The 23,706-nt window shown below is 38.9% G+C and overlaps 1 protein-coding gene across 8 annotated transcripts in view; it reads right to left on the reverse strand.

Moving 5' to 3' along the window:
• Positions 1 to 23,706, reverse strand: part of RARS2 (arginyl-tRNA synthetase 2, mitochondrial) — a 114,171-nt gene that overhangs the window by 29,911 nt on the left and 60,554 nt on the right. For all 8 annotated transcript variants that reach the window (XM_053591831.1, XM_053591836.1, XM_053591835.1 and 5 more), the window contains 4 exons: positions 18,253 to 18,350; positions 14,148 to 14,203; positions 13,084 to 13,167; positions 10,141 to 10,217 (listed from right to left, as the gene is read on the reverse strand). In XM_053591831.1, the coding sequence (XP_053447806.1) occupies positions 10,141 to 10,217; positions 13,084 to 13,167; positions 14,148 to 14,203; positions 18,253 to 18,350 (315 nt within the window). The remainder of the gene's footprint in view (positions 1 to 10,140; positions 10,218 to 13,083; positions 13,168 to 14,147; positions 14,204 to 18,252; positions 18,351 to 23,706) is intronic.

Consider the following 23,706-nt stretch of genomic DNA (forward strand, 5'->3'; position numbering starts at 1 on the left):
TATTTAACTTCCATGTTTTTGTATGGGTATGCAGATTCCTGTTGTTACTCAATTCAAGTTTTATTCCATGATGGTCCGAGAAGATGCATGGAATAATTTCTATTCCTTTAAATTTACTGAGGTTAGACTTGTGACCTAAAATGTGGTCAATTTTGGAGTAAGTTCCGTGGGCTGATGAGAAGTATGTGTATTCAGTTTTGTTGGGATGAAATGTTCTGTAGATGTCTGATAAATCTAAATATTGGATGGTTAGGTTTAAATCTAAAATTTCTTTGCTCAGGTATCGAGTTTTTCAAAGGTCCAGTGGACATTTTTAATCCTTTCGCCAGTGTGGAAGTTGGAGTTTGATCTGAAGTTTCTGAGTGAGTTTACTTTTGTGGTATAGGATTGGGTTGGTCATTGTGGAGGATAGGTCTGAGAATATCCTGAAGAGCTGGTTTACTTATGGCAAATTTTTTCAACATATGAATATCATTGAAGTATTTAATTTCTCCATCATAGATGAAACTCAGTTTAGCTGGATACAAGATCCTGGGTTGAAAGTTTTTTTGCTTTAGGAGATTAAAAGTTGATGACCAACCTCTTCTGGCTTGAAAAGTTTCAGCAGAGAGATCTGCAGTTATTCTAATATTCTTACCTTTGTACGTTATAGTTTTCTTTCGCTGGGCTGCTTTGAGAATCTTCTCTTTCATGTTAACTTTAGTGAAGCTAATTATGATATGTCTGGGGGATGACTTATTGGGGTTGAATCGTGCTGGGGTTCTGAAGCTGTCTGCTATCTGAATTTCAGATTCTCTAGGCATGTCTGGAAAATTTTCTTTCATAATTTCATGCAGAAGGGCCTCTGTGCCCTTGGAGGCCACTTCATCGTTCTCAGAAATCCCTATAATCCTTATGTTGCTTTTTTTTGAATTATCTGAGAGTTCTCTGAGTGAGTGATCCGTTTTTGCTCTCCATTTCTCTTCCTCTTTGAGAGATTGGGAGCGTTCGAAGATTTTATCTTCAATGTCAGAAATCCTTTCTTCTGCTTGCTCCATTCTGTTACTGAGGAATTCTATTATATTTTTCATATCTTTGAGGGCTGTAAGTTCTTGCTTCAGTGTGTCTAAGTCTTTGGTGGTTTTGTCTTTAAATTCGTTAAATTCTTGAGACAATTTTTGAATTTCTCCTCGGATTCCTAATTCCATTTTATTAATCTTGTCTGCCATCCAAATTCTGAATTCGATTTCTGACATCTCAGCCAGTTGTTTATGAATGGCATCTTCAATCACATCTGCCGTATCTTTTCTTGGGGGGGTTGATCTATTCTGGTTATTCATGTTACCAGAGTTTTTCCGCTGATTCCACCCCATGGTTATTTTACTCCCTTTGGTTTTTCCCCTGGGGTTTTATCGAGGGCCCGTACAGTGTTGTGGCCTGAGAAACTGGGGCCCTGTCTGGTGTGGTGGAGCAAAGTGGTTCTGTCTTGTTTTCAGCTGGTTTCTGTTCGATCCTATTGCAACTTCTACACTGGCTTGAAGTCTCAGCTGTGTGGAAAAATCATCAATTAAGTCACCCCGCCTGCCCACCTCTGGCCCCAGTTGGAAAAGGAGAATCAACCTTCCTACAACCGTACACCCAGGGCACCGCCTGAAAAGTCCTCAGTCTATTAGCCCAGTTCAAAAGGTCCAAAGCAACTGTCTCAATCGGCACTTGTCTTGGGTGAGAGAGTTCAAGAGGTCTCTGGGAACTGGATCACAGGGGCCTGGTGACTCCTCTGATATGGCTCACCCCAGTGCAGCGTGAAGTCAGGAGGAGCCACCCAGCAAACAGAGCAGTCTGGGAAGGTTGACGTCTCCTTCCCCACTTTGCCCCTCCGTCGGACCCAGTCACTGGTATCTCTGTAGATGGCTAACCCAGTTGCCTGCAGTGAACAGACACTCCAGGGGTTTGCACCTGCCTGAATCGCAAGGAAGTCTGCCAGGCCCCCGCAGACTGCCGCTGTCTAGCAGGAGGAGATGGGGCCTGACATCTTTGAGTGTTTGATGCAGGTGATGGGAGGGAGGTGTTCACTCAGGCTTAGCCCCGTCCCTGATGGCTGCTGCTATCAGAACAGACAACTTTGCGGGGTTCTGTCTCTGTTCCTGTCGAAATCGCCTACAGAAGACGAGCTGTTTTGAGTTCAAATGTCTTTGCTGTTGGAGGTTTGAGTCTGATCACCTCTCTGGGTCGGCCCCGCCCTGGAAGCTTCCCGGGTTTGTGAGCCGTGTCAGGAAATCCCTGCTCACCGGTGGCCTCCTCTGGTTGCCCAGGGAGACAGGGGGTGTGGCCTCAGAATATCCAGAAGTGAGCGTTCTGCCGTTAAAGAAAAAACGGCTGTTGATCTACCTCCAGGGAACTGCTGCTCTGGTGTGGGCACTCAGGCGACCCTTTTCTCTTCTCTCTCGCGCCCCAGAGTCAGCACTGAGCGGCTGCAGTTTGTGCTGGGTCCACACCCCTCAAGAGATCCTCCAAGAATCAGAACTCTTGGGGGATAGGCCCCCAGACCCCGAATGGGAATGCGGGGGCGGAAGCTAGAGTGTCATTCAGTTTTAGGCAACAATACGGCCCGGGGAGGGCTCCTGCACTGCACCGCAGGGAAGTGCCGCCAAGGCTTGATTTCCCCACAGCAGAGTGCCCTCTCCTCGCTCACGTGTCCCAGTGTCAGCGCTGACCTGACGCAGCTCAGGCACTGTGCACTCCCCTCGAGAAATCACCCAAGGATCCGAACTGCTGGGGGATAGGCCCTCAGATCCCGAGTGAGATTAGGGGCTCTCAGCTCTCAGCAGGGAAGCTAGAGTCTTATTCAGTCTTGTGCCCGGGGAGGGTTGCTGCACTGCACCGCAGGGAAGTGCTGAGAGGCGTGACTCCCCCCTCAGCCTGGTGCCCTCTCCTCACTCGCACGCCTCAGAGTCAATGCTGACCAGTCGCAACTCGGGGACTGTCCACTCCCCTTGAGAAATCACCCAAGGATCCGAACTCCTGGGGGACAGGCCTCCAGACCTCAGTGGGCAGGAGGGGAGCGCCGGGAGGGTTGCAGGCGAAGGATTCCCAAAGTTTTATTCCGTTTTATGCCTGGCAGGAGAACGCCACGGCACCCCAGTAGGGGAGGTAGGTCCAGTTTTTAGAAGGTCTCTCCCATGGAGTGTAGTGGGAGGGCCTTTAACTTCTGCCCGCTTGTTTAATTGTGGGGCTCTTGAGCCGGTCCCATGGGGGAGGGGGACTCCCGTCCGCTTGGTGGTGGATTTTGTACCTTTTGTTTGCGTCCTTGTGATCACAGCTTGCCTCAGCGGTGTTCTCAAGTTCCTTTTAAAAAGTATTATTAAAAGAGATAAAAGTAAAGAATGACATCCATATACAGATGATTTGGATTTAATACTTGTCAATATTTTATTGTAAGAAATTTTCAGCGTAAGTGGAAGGCTTTTTGATAAGTGTTGTGAATCTTATTACAAATGTTTTCCTTGAATTAGTGTGGATTATAAAGAATATATTCATCATTTAACTTGGCCAGTTCAGGGGAGGAAGGAACTATTTATTATAAAACCACTTCCCTATGTTTACATGGATGGAGCTGGAACATATTCTTCTTAGCAAAGTATTTCAAGAATGGAAGAAAAAGTATCCAATGTACTCGGCCCTACTATGAAACCAATTTATAGCTTTCATATGAAAGCTATAACCCAATTATAGCCTAAGAATATGGGGAAATGGGAAAGGGAGGGGAGGGGAGGGAGGAGGTTGGAGGGAGGGAGGGTAATTGGTGGGACCACACCTACGGTGCATCTTACAAGGGTACATGTGAAACTTACTAAATGTAGAATATAAATGTCTTAAGACAATAACGAAGAAAATGCCAGGAAGGCTATGTTAACCAGTGTGATGAAAATATTTCAAATTGTATATAAAACCAGCGCATGGTACCCCATGATTGCACTAATGTACACAGCTATGATTTAATTAAAATAAAAAGAATGGAAGAAAAAGTATCCAATGTACTCAGCCCTAATATGAAACCAGTCTATAAACATCCATACTTCCATACGAAAGCTATAACCCAACTACAGCCCAAGATGAAGGGGAAAGAGGAGGGGAAGGGGAGGGGAGGGGAGAGAGGAGGATGGGTGGAGGTGCATTTTACAAGGGTACATGTTATATCTACTAAGTGTAGAATATAAATGTCTTAACACAATAACTAAGAAAATGAGGTGAAGGCTATTTAACCAGTTTCATGAAAGTATTTCAAATTATATATAAAACCAGCACATTGTACCCCATAATTGCATTAATGTACACAACTATTATTTAATAAAAAAAATAAAAGTAACTTAGCATACTAAATTAGGACAGCTTGTTAATAAACTGTTGGAAGACAAAAACAAACAAACAAAACCCACTTCCCTGTTTTGTGACAGAACAAATTAATAAATTAGAACAATAAAAGTTTTCAAGAGAAGTAAAAAAAAAAAAACATATGATCATTACAATAGAAAAAGCATTCAATAAAATCCAGCATCCATCCCTTCATGATAAAAACCCTCAACAATCTAGGCATAGAAGGAACATACCTCAAAATAATAAAAGCCATATATGTCAAACCCATAGCTAACATCATACTCAAGAGGGACAAGTTGGAAGGATTTCCTCTAAGAAACGAAACAAGATAAGGATGCCCAATTCCACCACTTCTGTTCAGCATAGTATTGGGAGTTTTAGCCACAGTAAAAAGGCAAGAGAAACAAATAAGGGCATCTAAATTGTAGAAGCTAGGAGGTCAAACCATGACTGTTTGCTGATGATGTGATCTTATACCTTGCAAACCTCAGTAAAGACTTCTCCAAAAGACTCCCAGATGTAATAAATGAATTCAGTAAAGTCTCAGGTTACAAAATCAACATACACTACTAATCAGAAGCATTCCTATATGTGAGTTAACATCTTACCCAAACAAGAATTCAATACCATTTATAATAGCTGCAAACAAAAAAAAAAAAGAAAAAAAAATCCTAGGAATATTCTTAACTGAGGTGAAAGATCTCTATATGAGAAACTATAAAACACTAATAAAAGAAATCGCAGATGACACACACAAATGGAAAAATATGCTAGCTCATGGATTGGAAGAATCAATATTATGAAAATGACCATAAGGCCCAAAGCAATCTAGATTTGATGCAATTCCTATTAAAATAACAATGTCATTTTTCACAGAATTAGAAGGAGCAATTCTAAAATTCATATAGAACCAATAATAATAATAAATAAATAAAAGCTTAAATAGCCAAAGCAACCCTAAGCAAAAAGAACAAATCTAGAGGCATTGGACTACCCAACTTCAAATTATTCTAAAAGGCAATAGTAACCCAATAGGATGGCACTGGTATAAAAGTAGACACATACATAGATCAATGAAACAGAATAGAGGACCCAGAAATAATGACAAATACCCTACAACCAATTGATCTTCAACAAAGCAAACAAAAATAGACACTGGGGAAAGGACGCCCTAATGCTGCAGGGAGAACTGGACAGCCACTTGAAGAGGATGAAAGTGGATCCCTATCTCTTACAAACACAAAAATTAACTCAATATGGATTAAAGACTTAAATGTAATACCTCAAACCCTAAAAATTCTATGAAAAAAACTAGGAAAAATTCTTCTGGATGTTGACTTAGGTAAAGAACTCATGACTAAGACCCCAAAAGAAAATGCAGCAAAAACAAAAGATAAACAAATGAGAATTAAAGGCATCGTCACACCAAAAGAATTAATAGAGTAATCAGAAAACCTACAGAACAGGAGAAAATATTTGTATTCAACATGGACTAATAACCAGATTCTAGTAGGAACTCCAATCAGCAAGAAAACCCCCCAAATAATCCCATTAAAAAGTGAACAACAGCAGCACCTGTGGCTCAGTGAGTAGGACGCTGGTCCCATATACCGAGGGTGGCAGGTTCAAACCTGGCCTGCACTGAACTGCAATAAAAAATAAGCGGATGTTGTTGTAAGGGCCTGTAGTCCCAGCTACTTGGAAGACTGAGGCAAGAGAATTGCCTAAGCCCAGGAGTTGGAGGTTGCTGTGAGCTGTGATACCACAGTACCCTACCAAGGGTGACAAAGTGAGACTCTGTCCCAAAAAAAAGAAAGAAAAAAGAAAAAAAAGAGCAAATTAAATGAACGGACTATTTTTTTTGAAACAGAGTCTCACTTTGTCACCCTGGGTAGAGTGCTGTAGTGTTGTAGCTCACAGCAACCTCAAATTCTTGGCTTAAGCAATCCTCTTGCCTCAGCCTTCTGAGTAGCTGGGCCTATAGGTGCCCACCATAACACCCAGCTAGTTTTCCTATTTTTTTGTAGAGGAAAAAATTTCTAAGCTAGCTGAGGGACCAAAGCTGAGGCATACTTATCACAGTGTGGTTTAGACAGAGGTCTCATTCTTGCTCAGGCTGGTCTTGAACTCCTGAGCTCAAGCATCTGTCTCGGCCTCCCAGAATGCTGGGATTACAGGCGTGATCCACTGTGCCCAGCATGGACATTTTTCAACAGATGATATGCAAATGGCCAAAAAACACATGATAAAATGCTCAAAATCATGTCAGGGAAATGCAAATTAAAACCATAATGAGATACCATCTTACACAGTCAGAACTGCTATCATTAAAAAGTCAAATAATAGATGTTGGTATAGATGTGGGTGAAAAGGGAATACTTACACACTGCTGGTGGGAATGTAAATTAGTTTAACCTCTAAGGAAAACAGTATGGAACTTTTTCAAAGAACTAAAAGTAGATGTAGCATTCAATTTAGCCATGCACTATAGAGAGGGTATCAATCCAGAGAAAAAGAAATCATTATATCAAAAAGACACTTGCACTCATATGTTTATCATAGCACAATTCACAATTGCGAAAACAGGGACTCAATCTGAGCACCCATCAACCGAGGAGTAAAGAAAACGTGGTGTATATAAGCCACAGAACACTACTCAGCCATCAAAAGATGACATAGTGTTTGCTGCAGCAACTTGGATGGAAGTGGAGGCCATTATCCTAAGTGCAGTAATGCAGGGACAGAAAATCAAATGCGTTATGCGCTTGCTAGTAAGTGGGAGGTAAGTAGGGATATATAGGATGGTAGAATGAACACTGGATACTCAGAAGGGAGAAGGGTGGGGACAGGATGAGGAAAGAAAACCTACCTATCAATGCCATTGAAATAAAAGAAAAAAATAGAAAAATCCCCAAATAAACAAATAAAAAGGTCTCAAACGTCAACCAAAATTCTTAAGGCCATGTACAACAGCCAGATGTGATGGGAGAAGAATGACAACAGGCACAAAGAAAAACTAGTAGCAAAGCATACGCGCCAAAGTGGAAACACAGAAAAGAAATGAGTGTGGGTGTTCAATATTCTCATCACAAATACTAAGGCAATCATACACATCATTTCTAAGCTAGCTGAGAGACCAAAGCTGGGGCGTACTTATCAGCAGTGGTTTAGAGGGAGGTAGCCTACAAAATCTGTTACTGGGTGGCTTAAGCCCAACTCAAAACAAATATATATTGAAACTGCCAAAACTTGAATGGCCAATTGTCTCTGGCTAGTAACTAAAGGAAGAAAGAAAGGAAAATGCTGCACATGTGTTATAACTACAGCCAAGGGCAATGAATGGCTCACAGAGGCATTTTGTAGCTTGTGGGAAGGGAGTTGGGGCAGCGCGTGGAGCACTCTTCAGAGCTAGATTGCCTGTACTGGAATCCTGGTCTGGCCCTTGCTTCTTGATTAGTAAATTTGGATTAGTGAGGTAAATAAGATTCTGACAAATGGTAACTGGTACAATAGTTAGTACTTCCCTGAACTAGTAAGAGCTTGAATATAATTAGAGAAAGTGACAAAAGAGAACTACAAGATCATTCAAACATTTACTGCCAGGCACACAATATTTAGGGTCAGGGATTAAAGATCAGGAAGGCATGCTCCTTCCTCTCAAAGAGTTCACAGATAATTACAATTTGACAAGGAGAAAAAACAGGTGCTCAACCAAAGCTTTGAGAACAGATTTTTTTTTTTCCCCCAAATAAGAAAGGATAACTGCAGATTGTCTTAAAGTTTACTTCCCATAAGCCAGTGCTGACAATATTTATCAATACACCAAACACCAAGCATAGAATCACTATCCCTAACTTTCTGGTCACTTAATCTGGTTACCAGAGTGATGATGAGTTTACTCCTATGTTATCTGTGGCACTGCAGGGCAAGCAAGGGCACCTTTCAATTAGTAAATAAACTTTCAGATTTTCTTTTAGTAACAGAATAATGTCATTAACATTTCCTTTACAAGGAAAAAAAATTCCTTTTATACTAAAGATTGTTGGAAGTAATTCACAGTGACAAATGTAATTTCAAAATAAAAATCGGATCTGCAAAAATTAGCACAAAGATACATGTATAATAACCTGGAGGCTGCCATTTTAGGTTCCTGTGTTCTCTGTCCTGGAAGAGGGAAGAGAGCAGGTAAGTACTCTAACGGGCTTCTGTGCTCTACCACAAGCAGCGAGGTGGCTGCATCTGACTTGCCTTCTTTTCTCTATAAATGCAGCTCCCCTGTGAAGCTGTTAGGGTAAAAACACTGATGAAAGCAACATCATTGTTCCTTGACTTTTTAGTTGTCATAGGATAAGTATCCCTTTGCCCTTGTCTCTTCCTTAGGCATATCCATCAATTAACAACCTCAACATGGGAATTGATCTTCCACTAGTTTTGAGTGTCAAAAGGCAGACATTATATTTAACTGTATAGAAGAAGACACATGCTTAAAAGAAAAAACACACATAAATGCTGAAGTTTCTATAAAGTTTGAAAATTTTATGAAAATATGTATACTATTATACGAAACAGAGGTTTATTATTTGTGGGATTAAATAAAAATGTTTGAGGTGGGGTAGGAGAAAGAAGAGAGAACTAGCACTTGTATTCTAAAGCAATGACACAAGGTCTCAAGTAGTATCTATACTTTCTGCATGGGGTGTCTCTGTGGGCCTAAGATGAGATAAAGGTTTGCTAAGGTTGTGGTAAGAAATATTATTCGATGTATTAAAAAAAAAAAAACACCAGTAAAAATTCTAGGCACTAAAGGGGCATGCTTTATTTATAGATAAGCCTAAAGAGTTGTTAATTTTTAAATTCTTACCTATGAATAAAACTCTTAACGGAAAAGAGAAAAGAAATCTTTTAGTTAATGTAATAAATCAAAACACAGGCATTTAAACTGCAGTACAGGCATGGACCCAGGACTGGAATGTGTCATTGTTCAATTTAACCACAAAGCCAGTTGCATGTAAAAAATTATGGAACAGAAAGGAAAGTGACAAAGTGCGCTTGTGGCTTCAGCTGGAGAAGTATAAAGCATTACTCGGGCAAGTGCTCCTCCTCATACACAGGCAGAGCCTCTCCAGTCTGAGCCTCTGTTGCTACCAACATGGCCGACATCACACCTGAGTCTTCTGTGTGAGGCTCAGAAATAGCAGCGATAACTGGGACAATGAAAAGGAAACACATCCCTAGAGATTACTTTATTAATGAACTTCAGGAAGGACTGAAGCTAAAGAAGCAATATATTCAAGGAAATAAATGAAATAAAACAGATACGTGTTCACACTGGGTAAAAGCCAGAAGATGAGCTGAAAGATACAAATGAAAAAGCACAGACAAATTCAGGGAGAAATATATGTGCCTTCCTCCACATACAAGTAAGAGCAAAAAAGTATATACTCATATTTTTCAACTCTGAATGCTTTACAATTATTCCCATGAAAAATGCTTTTGTACATATTAACCGACAGAAAACAAAGAAATTTCTCTCTGGGTTAAATATGTTACCCCATATGTTTATTCTAAATTTTCAAACCTACAGAAATAATGTCCCACATTGACTAAAATAGTAGCAAAAAAAGGAAATGAAAGGACACCAAACTAAAAGCAACATTTTCACTTAAATTTTGGGTTCCTGTTTTAAGGAACATGTTTTTAAACCTCTGGAGCAAAAAATGTGTTACTAGACTGCATATTCCTCTGAAAAAACAAAGTGTTTTAGAATATTGTCTCTTGCGAACTTACTTCAAAGAGATGCTGGAGAGGATTGGACTGGAGTTTTTCTTCATAGCCAAACAACTGGAAGCCAGTTCCCAGAAGACCTAATATAATAACCCGTATGTGAAAAATTATAAAACAGAACAGAAAAAGAACAGGTATGGCAGGGAACAGATATAGTTCTATAAAAGAACTATAATTCTCTCATAATTATATATCCTAAGAACTACTGCAAAATACACTTTCACCTTCTGTTACCACATAAATTGACACAAGTTTAGTTCAACATATTGTATAGATCACTGAAATTAAGTTCACAGAATCCAATAGGTCATGAATTCATCAAAGGCAGAGTGTAGGACTAATTTATCTCTGTACTAACAATGTCTCCATATTAACAGACTTTATTAAAATTTGTATCCCTGACATTAATAAACATTTATTAAGCAACTCTGTGAAAGGACATCATGATGCTAGGCACTAGACACTCAAAATATGTGCAAACTGATTAGAAAAGATTTTAAACTTGTAGGTGTTAAAACAAAGGCAAAAATGAGCTTGGTGTTATAAAAATAGTTCCTTCTTTTTTTTGAGACAGCCTCAAGCTGTCATCCTAGGTAGAGTGCTGTGGCATCACAGCTCACAGCAACCTCCAACTCCTGGGCTTAAGCCATTCTCTTGCCTCAGCCTCCCAAGTAACTGGGACTATAGGTGCCTGCCACAATGCCCAGATATTTTTTTGGGGGGTTGTAGTTGTCATTGTTGTTTGACAGGTCTGGGCTGGATTCGAACCCGACAGCTCTGGTGTATGTGGCTGGTGCCCTAGCCACTTGAGCTACAGGCGCTGAGCCTAAAAATAGTTCTTAAACTCAAAACATCCCTAATTCTTCTATTAAAGGTAACCAAGTGACAAAATTCTTTAACTTGGTCACGTATATTTTTTCAGTTTTGGATGATGTGTTCAGAATTCAGGGGTAGTGTTAACTTTCCTTTTAAAGTCACTAGAACTTCCATAGTTACCACTTCCCTACATTGACCACCTCAAATTGACCTAATTTTTATAAATGAACATGTACCATGTGTACAGAGCAGTACAGTGGGCCTAGTTCTTTATGTTGACCATCCGGGTATGTTGACCAATTTGTTACAGTCCCTGGAGTGGTCAATTTACAGAGATTCTACTATATTATAATAATTGAAGTTTGTAAATTAGAAATGAAAATTCTTAGTATGGACTGTGAATATACTTATTAAGACATTTTGCTAAAAGATGACTATATTTTAGTTTGAAAGGTTATATGCAGCCTGGGCCAAAAGCAATAATAAGTAGCTTTATTATTTTAGAAACCAATTTGTTTCTACAATCGTATCAATTACCAAACCTCAGATCTAAAGAGCCTTGCTGATGTTCATTTTTCTATATAAGGCTTAGCAGAAAGTGGAATGCTACTGACCACAAGGATACATAATACTTTGGAACTTAGGAATAAGAAGACTAAGTAAAGCTCTATTCACTTTCAAAGTAAGAGTAAATGTTATGAATCAGGATCTTGGGAACAGAGTGTGGAAAGATGCCCATAGTGTTCCATAAAACAAAAATCAGAAAAGGCCAACTCCATTTAACATTGACTCTAATACATTCTCTAAAATTAATTCTGTGCTTAGAAACAGTTTGCCAACTTTCAAACGGGGAGAGCTGAAAGAGCAAAATTGGAATTATAATGGAAATGTCAGCGAAAATTAACCATAGTTAGGTTATTCAGAGAAAAAACACTGTAATAAAAACCTCTAGCTAAAATTTAATAAATATCATAACCATGTATTTGCTAATATCTATGAAATGTCTAAATTGGTCTAACTAGCAATAAAAAACAGCTGCTATCTATTAAGTCTGTTGAGCCTAGGGCCAAAACCTCTGACTATGACTTGCTGTGAATAGCACGTAAATTTTTAAAATGCAGGGCAGGTGTTCTGATTCCTCCACAGTAAATAGTAAAGGTACTGATAACTGATAGCAGGGTCAAAATATTGTCTTCTTAGGGTCTCAAAAAGATTTTTATTAACTAGAAGGACAATACTCATAAAAGAAAGTCATGATAAATCTTCTATGGAAGAAATACTTCAACAAATGGACTTTTCTTTTAGAAACTATAATTTCATTTCCCTGGATATGGAACATAATAGTATCAATGAATTTTAGAACTGGTAATGCATACTGCATACTTGATAGAAGATTTATAATATTACTTAGACTTTCCTTTGAATTAGTATTGTAAAACATTTCCCAGGACAGACTGATTCATTATTCTGAGTGTCTTGTATGTGCCAAGCATCCATAGATATAAAAGTAATCAAGACATAGTCCATACCTTCAAGAAATATATCATCTAGCAGAGGAAAGAAGCAGTGAAAAAGGATACAGTAATACAGAAATCTATCTGAGCACAGTTGGGTACTAGGAACTGCATGATGTGAGAAAGTGGGCAAGGGAGTGTGTGTCTGTGTGTCAGAGAATGCTTTAGAGAGGTGACACTAGGGCTGGATCTTGAAATACACGTTGTAGTCACCAGAAATGTTTTAAAAGTTTGCATTTCACATGCTACCAGTCCTTCACTACTGTAACAATTTCATTTACCTTGCCTTTCCACACACTGACTACTGGTTTATATGAGTTAGGAATGGTTCCGAGTAAACTCGTGACATGAGAGAGAATTCGTGGCACTCAACTGGGGCCATCACTCCTCTCTTCCCTATTTGGACCACCCCTCCCCCAACTCCCACCACACAGTTAAAGGGGAAGCCAAAGTATCTCCTTTTGTTTCTTAATGGCCATTAAGAAAAAAATAATAGGTAGGGCGCACTACTTTATTCAATGGGATTCTGCCCATATTCTGTTCAGATGATCAGGAGACATATTAAAAAAATTAAACTTTACAATGAAATGAAAAATAAAATCTCAAACATACTTACCAAATTGCATGCCCCAATCTCCAAGGTAATTTATTCTTGTTACTTCATGTCCTAAAGCTTCTTTAAGATTTGCTATAAAATTTCCTAGTAATTAATAAAATATACAGTTTCTCATTATCCATTTTGGCTTAAGAACCATGTGGTTCGCTATCATCAAAGTGTAACACAGAAAATTCTTTTTGCAGAGCTTAACAACTCAAATCTTTTTTACTAAAACATTTACTGCTGTGTTTTCATCTATTTTATGAAAATGGAGAAAAGAATTACTTTTAAGGCAGTTCTTCCAAAGAATCTTATACTTTCATCACCATTATTAATAGGAGTTGGGAACACATGTTACCTAGAGTAACTACTACTCTAGTTAATTCCAAGGACAGAAAATTAAGAAACCCTAGTAACTGTAAGTATATAATTTGTCTGGGCCCTAAAAACCTAAGCTACACTGTTGTATTTTTCTTTTTCTACTTTACCTCCTTTCAATCACTAAAGTTCACCCTCCAATGCCCTATTATAATATTAACTATTATAGGAAGTTAAAATCACAACATAGGCTCAGCACCTGTAGCTCAGCAGCTAGGGTGCCAGCCACATACACTGGAGCTGGCGGGTCCGAACCCAGCCTGGGCCTGCCAAACAACAATGACAACTATAACAAAAAAATAGCCGGATGTTGTGGTGGGCACCTATAGTCCCAGCTACTTGGGAGGCTGAGGCAAGAGAATCACTTAAGTCCAAGAGTTAGAGATTGCTGTGAGCTGTGACTAAGGATGACATGGTGAGACTCTATCTCAAAAAAAACAAAAAAAAACAAAAAAGAACATAATACATACTAATTAAAACTGATATCTGAGTTAATCTTTCAGTTTTGAAATGAATTTCATTTTTCCATTCCTAAACGAATATTTACCATTTCACCTACTATTTAATTAGCAGTAGGCTCATACCACTTTAAACTTTGTGGTGTTTTTTGTCTTTTTGTTATTTAAGCATCAAAGCCACTGAACTTTATTAACAAATACTTCCCCAAAGGCATGTTAGTATTTTCTGTAAAATTAAACACTTACCTATAATGGTAGAACGCAAATGTCCAACATGAAATTTTTTGGCAACATTAGGTGAACTGCAAAAAAATTGCAAAAGTTACTTCTTTATTCTAAAAACAAGAGTTCTAAGAATGAACTAGGCTTGACATAATTGGGGACTTGGGCCTTTGGTAATTTAGGGCAAAAATGTTAAAAATCAGAAATTTAGGCTAGGCATGGTGGCTCCCACCTGTAATCCCAGCACTTTGGGAGGGTGAATTCCTCGAGCTCAGGAGTTCAAGACCAGCTTGCGCAAGTGCAAGATCCCATCTCTACTAAAAACAGAAAAACTAGGTAGGCATTATGGAGGGTGCCTATAGTCCCAGCTACTAGGGAGGCTGAGGCAGGAGGAATTTGAGGTTTCTGTGAACTATGAAACCAGGGCACTCTACCCTCTGTCTCAAAAACAAAAAACAAACAGAAAAAATCAGAAATTTAAAACAAAGATAAATCAGAACTCAGGAAAAAAATAAAATAAAATAAAACATCTCAGTGAAATGGATCCTGTGTCTCATGAAATATTACCATACACGGGAGTGGGAAAGTTAGGAACCTGATATATTTAAGGATTGAGAAAAAGATAAAGAAATTCTGAGATATCATTTTGACCAAAACATAAATTATTGGGACTTAAGTATTGTATATCAGTTCTCAAACTCTTTATCCTCTTAAAAATAGAGAACCCCAAAGAAATCTTTAGCATATGGGCTATACCTTCAAATACTTACTGTTATCAGAAATTAAAATTGAAAAATGTAAAAATATTTATGCATAAAATCTTTCATAACTATCAGAAATACGATTCACCACTCCAAATTCTCAGTTAACATATTTATTGCTCCTCTGTGAGAAGTTATAATCAGGCATTTCACCAGAGCATTCACTACCTGACAGGCATAGTTTTACATACTTCACACACACTAACTCATTTAACACTCATAAGAGCTGTGAGGTAAGGTACTCTGATCTCGTATTTTACAGGTGAGGAAAGTGAGACAGCAGTGAAGAGAGATGACAAGGCATATGGGCTGATATCTTGATGACTCAAGTCAGAGTGATGAGCATGACGGGTGAATTATACTGTTCTGTGTTGTGTCTGTTTGAAAACCTCATAAATTTTTCCATACTATTTTAAAAAAGATACTTAACTTGAACACAGCTAAAAAGTGGTAAGATTAGAGCTTAAAGACTTTGGTTTTTAGATTTGATTGGCTCATAATTCAAGAGAAAGAATGGCCAAAATTTTTGGTCTGAGAAACTGTGACATTGGACCTGCCATTTGCTGAGAAGGGGATGATTGGATGAAACTGTCTGAGGAGGGCACGGAGAGCTGGGATCTGGACCTACGAGTTTAGGAAGCAGTGCACTAGAGTTTCAAGTGGAGATACTCAACAGGCAGCCGGCTATGAGTCTGGGGTTCAGGATAGACAAATTTGAGGACGAAAGGCAGACAGATCTTGAGATTGGATGTGATCCTGAGAGTGTATAAATAAGGAAAAGCTCCAAGGACTCAGCTAGAGCATTCCAACATTGAGAATGGAAAATTAAGGAGGAGCCTGCGAGAACTGACTTACAGATTTAGCAACACAAAGGACATGTTCTTGTAGACAACATTAGAATATCAGGATTTGAAGCAGTTAAAGATGTTTCTCTCGGCTACAAACAGCTATTGTTAACCCTCCTCCACCAGAGTATATAAATACTAAGAAAAATGGGCGATTGACAAATCAACTGAAGTATCTACAAAATAGTAGTCCTAAAAGCTTTATAGTTTTTCTTGGCCTTTTCAACATCCTGTGGATGTCGTGAAACTAAAGCTGCCTGATTATTATACCATTATAAAAACCCCCATGGATTTAAATACAATTAAGAAGCGTTTGGAGAATAAATATGTGAAAGCTTTAGAATGTATAAAAGATTTGAATACAATGTTCTCAAATTGCTGTTTATACAACAAGCCTGGAGATGACATTGTTCTTATGGCATAAGCTCTAGAGAAGTTCATCCAGAAATTATCTCAGAAGACACAAGAAGGGCAAGTTGTGGTTGGCAGGAAAAGAATAAAGAAAAGTAAGCTAGGAGGCACTCATCACAATGAAACAGTTTCTTCTGTTAAAGAAAAACCATCCCCTAAAGCAACAGAGAAGGTACTGAAGCAGCAAGCAACTCCTGTGTTTCCTGAGGGACATGTTTCTCCTTTAAACTCGGCACAAGGAGCTCCAATCAACTCTAGCTCCCGAACTGTACCCCAAGTTACAAGGGGCGTGAAGAGGAAAGCAGGTAAGACAACTCCTATGACATTAGTAATTAAAGCAAATAGCGAATCTTCTTCAACACTCACAGAAAAACAATCAGCAAGAATGCCACCAATAAAAGAAAATGTACAGAAGAATGTTTTGCCTGATTCTCAGCAACAATATAATGTTGGAAAGAGTGTTGAAGTAACTGAACAATTAAGGCCCTGCAGTGAGATTCTTAAAGAAATACTTGCAAAGAAACACTTTTCATACGCATGGCCCTTTTATAATCCTGTTGATGTTAATGCTTTGGGACTCCATGACTACTATGACAATGTCAAATGTTCGATGGATCTTGGAACTATTAAGGTAAATTTTGCCTTAATAAAAGGAACTTCTGTTCTTGATCATAAAAGTAATTCATTGCAAAGAAATTTTAAAGTCTAGGAAAAGATGAAGGAATTTAAAATCAGCCTTTATACCACTTGTAGTTAATCACTGGGACATTTTAAAAATGTCTTTCCATTTTCTTCTATTTAAACACATCTACATTTCTATACCACAGCATATGAGTTACATAGAATACTATATTTAGGCCAGCTTGAAATACATGAAGAATATGAAGGAATATCTGGGGAACAATGAAGTGGAAGGAAATCTAGGTTTTCAACAAGAAAGATCATTGCAAAGAGGCCAAGAGCTGCCTTTAAACATGAAAATAGCTTACTCATTTTACTTTTATAATGTTTTCTCTAGCAGCAATGTGTAAACTGGTTAGGATGTTTAAACTGGTTAGGATTCCAGTGACTAGAAGATGGTGACTTTAACTTAGTTTTCTGAAATTATTCTCAACTGTCAGTGATTTGATTATGTTTCCTATTTTTGTTTTGCATTTCTTTAATTAAAAGTGAGGTCCGGCTAGTTGTAAAAAAAAAAAATTAGAGCTTAAATTTTGGTTTGTCTCCAGTCCTGTTATACCCTTTTTAAGAGTATTATACGTTAAAAACTTGATCCTATGGGTATGTGCTCACAATTATGAAATTTTGCAACTACACAGATGTTCCTCTAATTATTACTTAGAAAGTAAATGTCCTTCTAGCCTTAAAAAAAAGTCTTCCATTTCTAGCCAAAAGAAAATAACAAGGATTGGATTTCCTCTTCTGCCTGTCTAAACAATCAGAAAACCAGAAGAGACACGTAGAGCCATGCAGCAGGCAGTGGGGAGGGTGAGAGCAGACGTGGGGTCTGGGGCTGCACCCGGGCACTGCCTTTCTAGCAAATCTGTGGGATGTAGCTAAAGCAGGAAAACCTATAGGGCAGCACCTGTGGCTCAGTGAGTAGGGCGCCAACCCCATATGCCGAGGGTGGCGGGTTCAAACCCAGCCCCGGCCAAACTGCAACAAAAAAATAGCTGGGCGTTGTGGCAGGCGCCTGTAGTCCCAGCTGCTTGGGAGGCTGAGGCAAGAGAATCGCGTAAGCCTAAGAGTTAGGTTGCTGTGAGCAATGTGACATCACGGCACTCTACCGAGGGCGGTACAGTGAGACTCTGTCTCTACAAAAAAAAAAAAAAAAAAAAAAAAAGTGAAAAATTAGTTCTTCCAAAGAAGTAATTGTTAAATAATTAAAAGTAAAGGAAAACATAATAATCTTTAGATCTTTTCTGGATTGGAGATTCAAAATCAATCATATTTTTACTCATATTATTCATGGCTTTATGTGATTTAAAAAAATAATATAATCTCATGGTTTTCAATCTTTCTCCCTATACCGCAGTTAAGAACCCGAGGGGTGATGACAGAACCCTGACCGGTCTGAGCAGCGGTATTACACAATACATAAAGAGTCCTCACCTGAATTCAACCACAACCTTCTGTTGCGGGACACCAGAGAATAGTTCGCTCTTTAATCCATATTTTGAACCATCTTCAATTACTTGTTGTAGCACTGTCTAAAAATTAAAAGAAGTATCATTTAATGATAGAAAAAGCCTGCAATGTTATTACTTTGTTACTTGGAATTAAATGCTGTTAACATGTTCTCTCTAACTTATGGGACTGCAAATTTTATAGCATCGTCAGCAGGATCACCTTTTTCGTTGCTAACGCTAATTGGAGTAGTGATTAAATGAATTTCCACTTACTGGGGCTCTGTGCTTTTTCATATATCTTTGCATCCTTATTGAAACCAATCATATAGGTATCCCACAGATAAGGAAACTAAAGCTTAATGAGGTTAACTACCAAAAGTCCCCAACACAGTAAATAACAAAATTCATTGCTATTTTATTGCCTCAAACATATACTGAAGGCATACTGTGTGCCAGGCACTGTCCTAAGCATTTTATATGCATTAGCTAATTTATCTCATAACAGCCTTCAGTACTATTTTCACAAACAAAGAAAGAGAAACAGAAAGTCATTCTGCTATTAAGTAATGTGGCAAAAACTCTTCCTACTCGAGACTTAATGTATTAACTACTACATGCTGCTGTTGGTGCTTCAATGATACAAAAGACCACAAATAATGCTAGGAAAAAAATGAAAAACATGAGGAGGCGGAGCAAGATGGCAGCCGAGTAACAGCTTCCTTGCATCTGGGCACCGTGAGTCTGGGGATATAGGACTCCAGGCATCTCTGGCAGATGGGATCTGCCTATCATCACCCCTGAGAGGATACAGGGAGTCAGCGAGAGACTTCTGGACCCCAAGAGGAGGACTAAAACAGTGGAAAACTTGCACGTGGTCACGTGTGTTCAATTCGTCTAAACCCGCCCACAACTGTAAGTTCAGTAGCAGCGATACTGCAAACCAGAAAGGCCTTACCTGTGAACTGTTTTGGTGTCTTTGGACTTGGCACTCAACTGAACTGCCTTGGGGAGAGACTGAGCAGGAGTGCGGAGAACTTTGGCCTTTGTCTAGGGCCCCAGTCTGAGCCGCTGAGCCAGATGGAGCTAATAGTGTTTGGCTCTGGGTCACAGGCAGACATTGTGAGCGATCTGCCCCGGCAAGCTCCATCCTCAGGGTCGCAGAGCTGGAATTGGGTGGGAGCTGGTAACCCAGTGACCAAGTAGCCTCAGGGCGGGGTCTGAGCCACTTTGCAGCCCTAACCCTCGGGGGCAGAGGGAGACCAGTTTTGGCACACAGGGTAAGTGGATAGCCACTTCAGCAGTGATTCCAGCGACAAGCACTTCCCTGAGAAAGCTTCTGTTCAGTAAGTGAACAAGTTCAAAGTGCCATTTAAGTGGGCTGAAGAGAGATTTAGGGTGTCTACCTGCTGGGGTTTGAGAAACTAGCAGCCTACAGTCGTATCAGAACTGTGATTAACATCTCATACCCCAGAAGACCACGTGTTGCCCAGACAATATTCAATAACATATACATACTGCTTTGTTTTTGGTTGTGTGTGTTTTTTTTTTTTTTTTTTTTGGTTTGGTTGTTTTTTTTGTTTATTTAGATGTTGTGGATTGTTGTTTTGTTTTTTAAGTTAAACCTTTTCCATACAGATCCTTTTTCTTTCTCAATTTTTCTAGTTTAATTATAATTTCCCATTGCTGCCTATTTCAATAATTAGAACTTCATTTTTGTTAGTGTTTCTACTGCTATTATTTGGTTTTTCCAGCCAATTTTATTGCGTAAAGTTTTCTGTTTGCTTGTTTTGGTTTGATTTATAGCATTTTTGTCTTTCCTCTCTACTTGGTGGAGGTGGGGTACTGTGTCTGATCAGGTTAGCAAAGAGCTGCTGACCTCAAGGGAACCACCCAACTGGGCACCCCCAGAAGGTGGTTTTTTTTTTTAAGGTTGTATCAAAGTACCCTACTGTACACCTATATTGCTCTGTCTCCCTCTTTCTGTGCCTCTCTTCTTTTTGTCAATATTCCCTTTACCCACCCCCTCTCCTTTCTCTATTTTTCTTTTTTTTTTTCTTATCACTCGGTCCTCCTTTCTTTCATCCCTTTTTCGCTCTTAAACCTTCTCACCCTTCTGGTCCTGTAACCCTTAGTCCACAGGCACGAGAACTTAAAGAGCAAGAGGAAGTGAAAGGAAAATTAGGGCAAGGAAACAGATAAAAGAAATCACCCATGAGGAAGAATCAGCACAAAACTCCAGGCAACATGAAGAACCAGTCCAGAACAACCCCGCCAAGGGACCATGAGGTAGCTACTGCAGAGGACTCCACCTATACAGAAATGTTAGGAATGACAGAAAGGGAATTTAGAATACACATGTTGAAAGCAATGAAAGAAATGATGGAAACAATGAAAGAAACTGCTAATAAAGTGGAAAATAACCAAAAGGAAATCCAAAAACAGAATCAAATCAGAGATGAACGATATGAAAAATATAAAAAGGATATAGCAGAGCTGAAGGAAATGAAACAGTCAATCAGGGAACTTAAAGATGCAATGGAAAGTATCAGCAACAGGTTAGACCCTGCAGAAGAAAGAATTTCAGAAGTAGAAGAGAAAGTTTTTGAGATAACTCAGACAGTAAAAGAGGCAGAAAAGAAGAGAGACAAAGCAGAACGTTCACTGCCAGAATTATGGGACTTTATGAAGAGTTCCAACATACGAGTTAAAGGAATTCCAGAAGGGGAAGAAGAATGCCCCAGAGGAATGGAAGCCATACTAGAGAATATTATAAAAGAAAATTTCCCAAATATCACCAAAGATTCTGACACACTGCTTTCAGAGGGCTATCGGACCCCAGGTCGCCTCAACTCTAACCGAGCTTCTCCAAGACACATTGTGATGAACCTGTCCAAAGTCAAGACAAAAGAAAAGATTCTGCAAGCTGCCAGGAGTAAGCGCCAGTTGACCTACAGGGGCAAATCCATCAGAGTGACCGCAGACTTCTCTAATGAAACTTTCCAAGCAAGAAGACAACGGTCGTCTACCTTTAATCTACTTAAACAGAACAATTTCCAGCCCAGAATTGTGTACCCTGCTAAGCTAAGCTTCAAAATCGACGGAGAAATCAAATCATTTACGGATATACAAACATTGACGAAATTCGCCACAACAAGACCAGCTCTACAGGAAATACTTCAATCTGTTCTGCACACTGACCACCACAATGGATCAGCAGCAAAGTAAGAACTCAGAAATTAAAGGACAGAACCAAACCTCCACACTGATGCAAAAGATAAAACTAAGCAATGGACTCTCACAAAATAAGACGAATAGAATACTACCACACTTATCAATTATCTCAATAAATGTTAATGGCTTGAATTCTCCACTGAAGAGACATAGATTGGTTGACTGGATTAAAAAACACAAGCCATCCATTTGCTGTCTGCAAGAAACACACCTGGCTTCAAAAGACAAATTAAAGCTCCGAGTCAAGGGTTGGAAGACAATTTTTCAGGCAAATGGAATTCAGAAGAAAAGAGGAGTTGCAATCTTATTTTCAGATACATGTGGATTTAAAGCAACTAAAGTCAAAAAAGACAAAGATGGTCACTTTATATTGGTCAAGGGAAAAATACAACAAGAAGACATTTCAATTCTAAATATCTATGCACCCAATTTAAATGCTCCCAGATTCTTGAAACAGACCTTACTCAGTCTGAGCAATATGATATCTGATAATACCATCATAACAGGGGACTTTAACACTCCTCTTACAGAGCTGGACAGATCCTCTAAACAGAAATTAAACAAGGATATAAGAGACTTAAATGAGACCCTAGAACAACTGTGCTTGATATACGCATATAGAACACTCCACCCCAAAGATAAAGAATATACATTCTTCTCATCACCCCATGGAACATTCTCCAAAATTGATCATATCCTGGGACACAAAACAATTATCAACAGAATCAAAAGAATTGAAATTTTACCTTGTATCTTCTCAGAGTATAAGGCACTAAAGGTGGAACTCAACTCTAACAAAAATGCTTGACTCCATCCAAAGGCATGGAAACTAAACAATCTTCTGTTGAATAACAGATGGGTGAAGGAAGAAATAAAACAGGAAATCATTAACTTCCTTGAGCATAACAACAATGAAGACACAAGCTACCAAAACCTGTGGGATACTGCAAAAGCAGTTTTGAGAGGAAAATTTATCACTTTAGATGCCTACATTCGAAAAACAGAAAGAGAGCACATCAACAATCTCACAAGAGATCTTATGGAATTGGAAAAAGAAGAACAATCTAAGCCTAAACTCGGTAGAAGAAAAGAAATATCCAAAATCAAATCAGAGATCAATGAAATTGAAAACAAAAGAATCATTCAGAAAATTAATGAAACAAGGAGTTGGTTTTTTGAAAAAATAAAGAACATAGATAAACCATTGGCCAGACTAACGAGGAATAGAAAAGTAAAATCTCTAGTAACCTCAATCAGAAATGATAAAGGGGAAATAACAACTGATTCCACAGAGATACAAGAGATCATCTCTGAATACTACCAGAAACTCTATGCCCAGAAATTTGACAATGTGAAAGAAATGGATCAATATTTGGAATCACACCCTCTCCCTAGACTCAGCCAGGAAGAAATAGAGCTCCTGAACAGACCAATTTCAAGCACTGAGATCAAAGAAACAATAAAAAATCTTCCAACCAAAAAATGCCCTGGTCCAGATGGCTTCACTCCAGAATTCTATCAAACCTTCAAGGAAGAGCTTATTCCTGTACTGCAGAAATTATTCCAAAAAATTGAGGAAGAAGGAATCTTCCCCAACACATTCTATGAAGCAAACATCACCCTGATACCAAAACCAGGAAAAGACCCAAACAAAAAGGAGAATTTCAGACCAATCTCACTCATGAACATTGACGCGAAAATTCTCAACAAAATCCTAGCCAATACATTACAGCTTATCATGAAAAAAGTCATTCATCATGATCAAGTAGGCTTCATCCCAGGGATGCAAGGCTGGTTTAACATACGCAAGTCTATAAACGTTATCCACCATATTAACAGAGGCAAAAATAAAGATCACATGATCCTCTCAATAGATGCAGAAACAGCATTTGATAAAATCCAGCATCCTTTTCTAATTAGAACACTGAAGAGTATAGGCATAGGTGGCACATTTCTAAAACTGATTGGAGCTATCTATGACAAACCCACAGCCAATATTTTACTGAATGGAGTAAAACTCAAAGCTTTTCTTCTTAGAACTGGAACCAGACAAGGTTGTCCTCTGTCACCTTTACTATTCAATGTAGTGCTGGAAGTTCTAGCCAATACAATTAGGCAAGACAAGGAAATAAAGGGAATCCAAATGGGAGCAGAGGTCAAACTCTCCCTCTTTGCTGACGACATGATCTAATACTTAGAGAACCCC

This window comes from Nycticebus coucang, chromosome 5, assembly GCF_027406575.1.
Source record: "Nycticebus coucang isolate mNycCou1 chromosome 5, mNycCou1.pri, whole genome shotgun sequence".
In the NCBI taxonomy this organism is placed as follows: domain Eukaryota; kingdom Metazoa; phylum Chordata; class Mammalia; order Primates; family Lorisidae; genus Nycticebus; species Nycticebus coucang.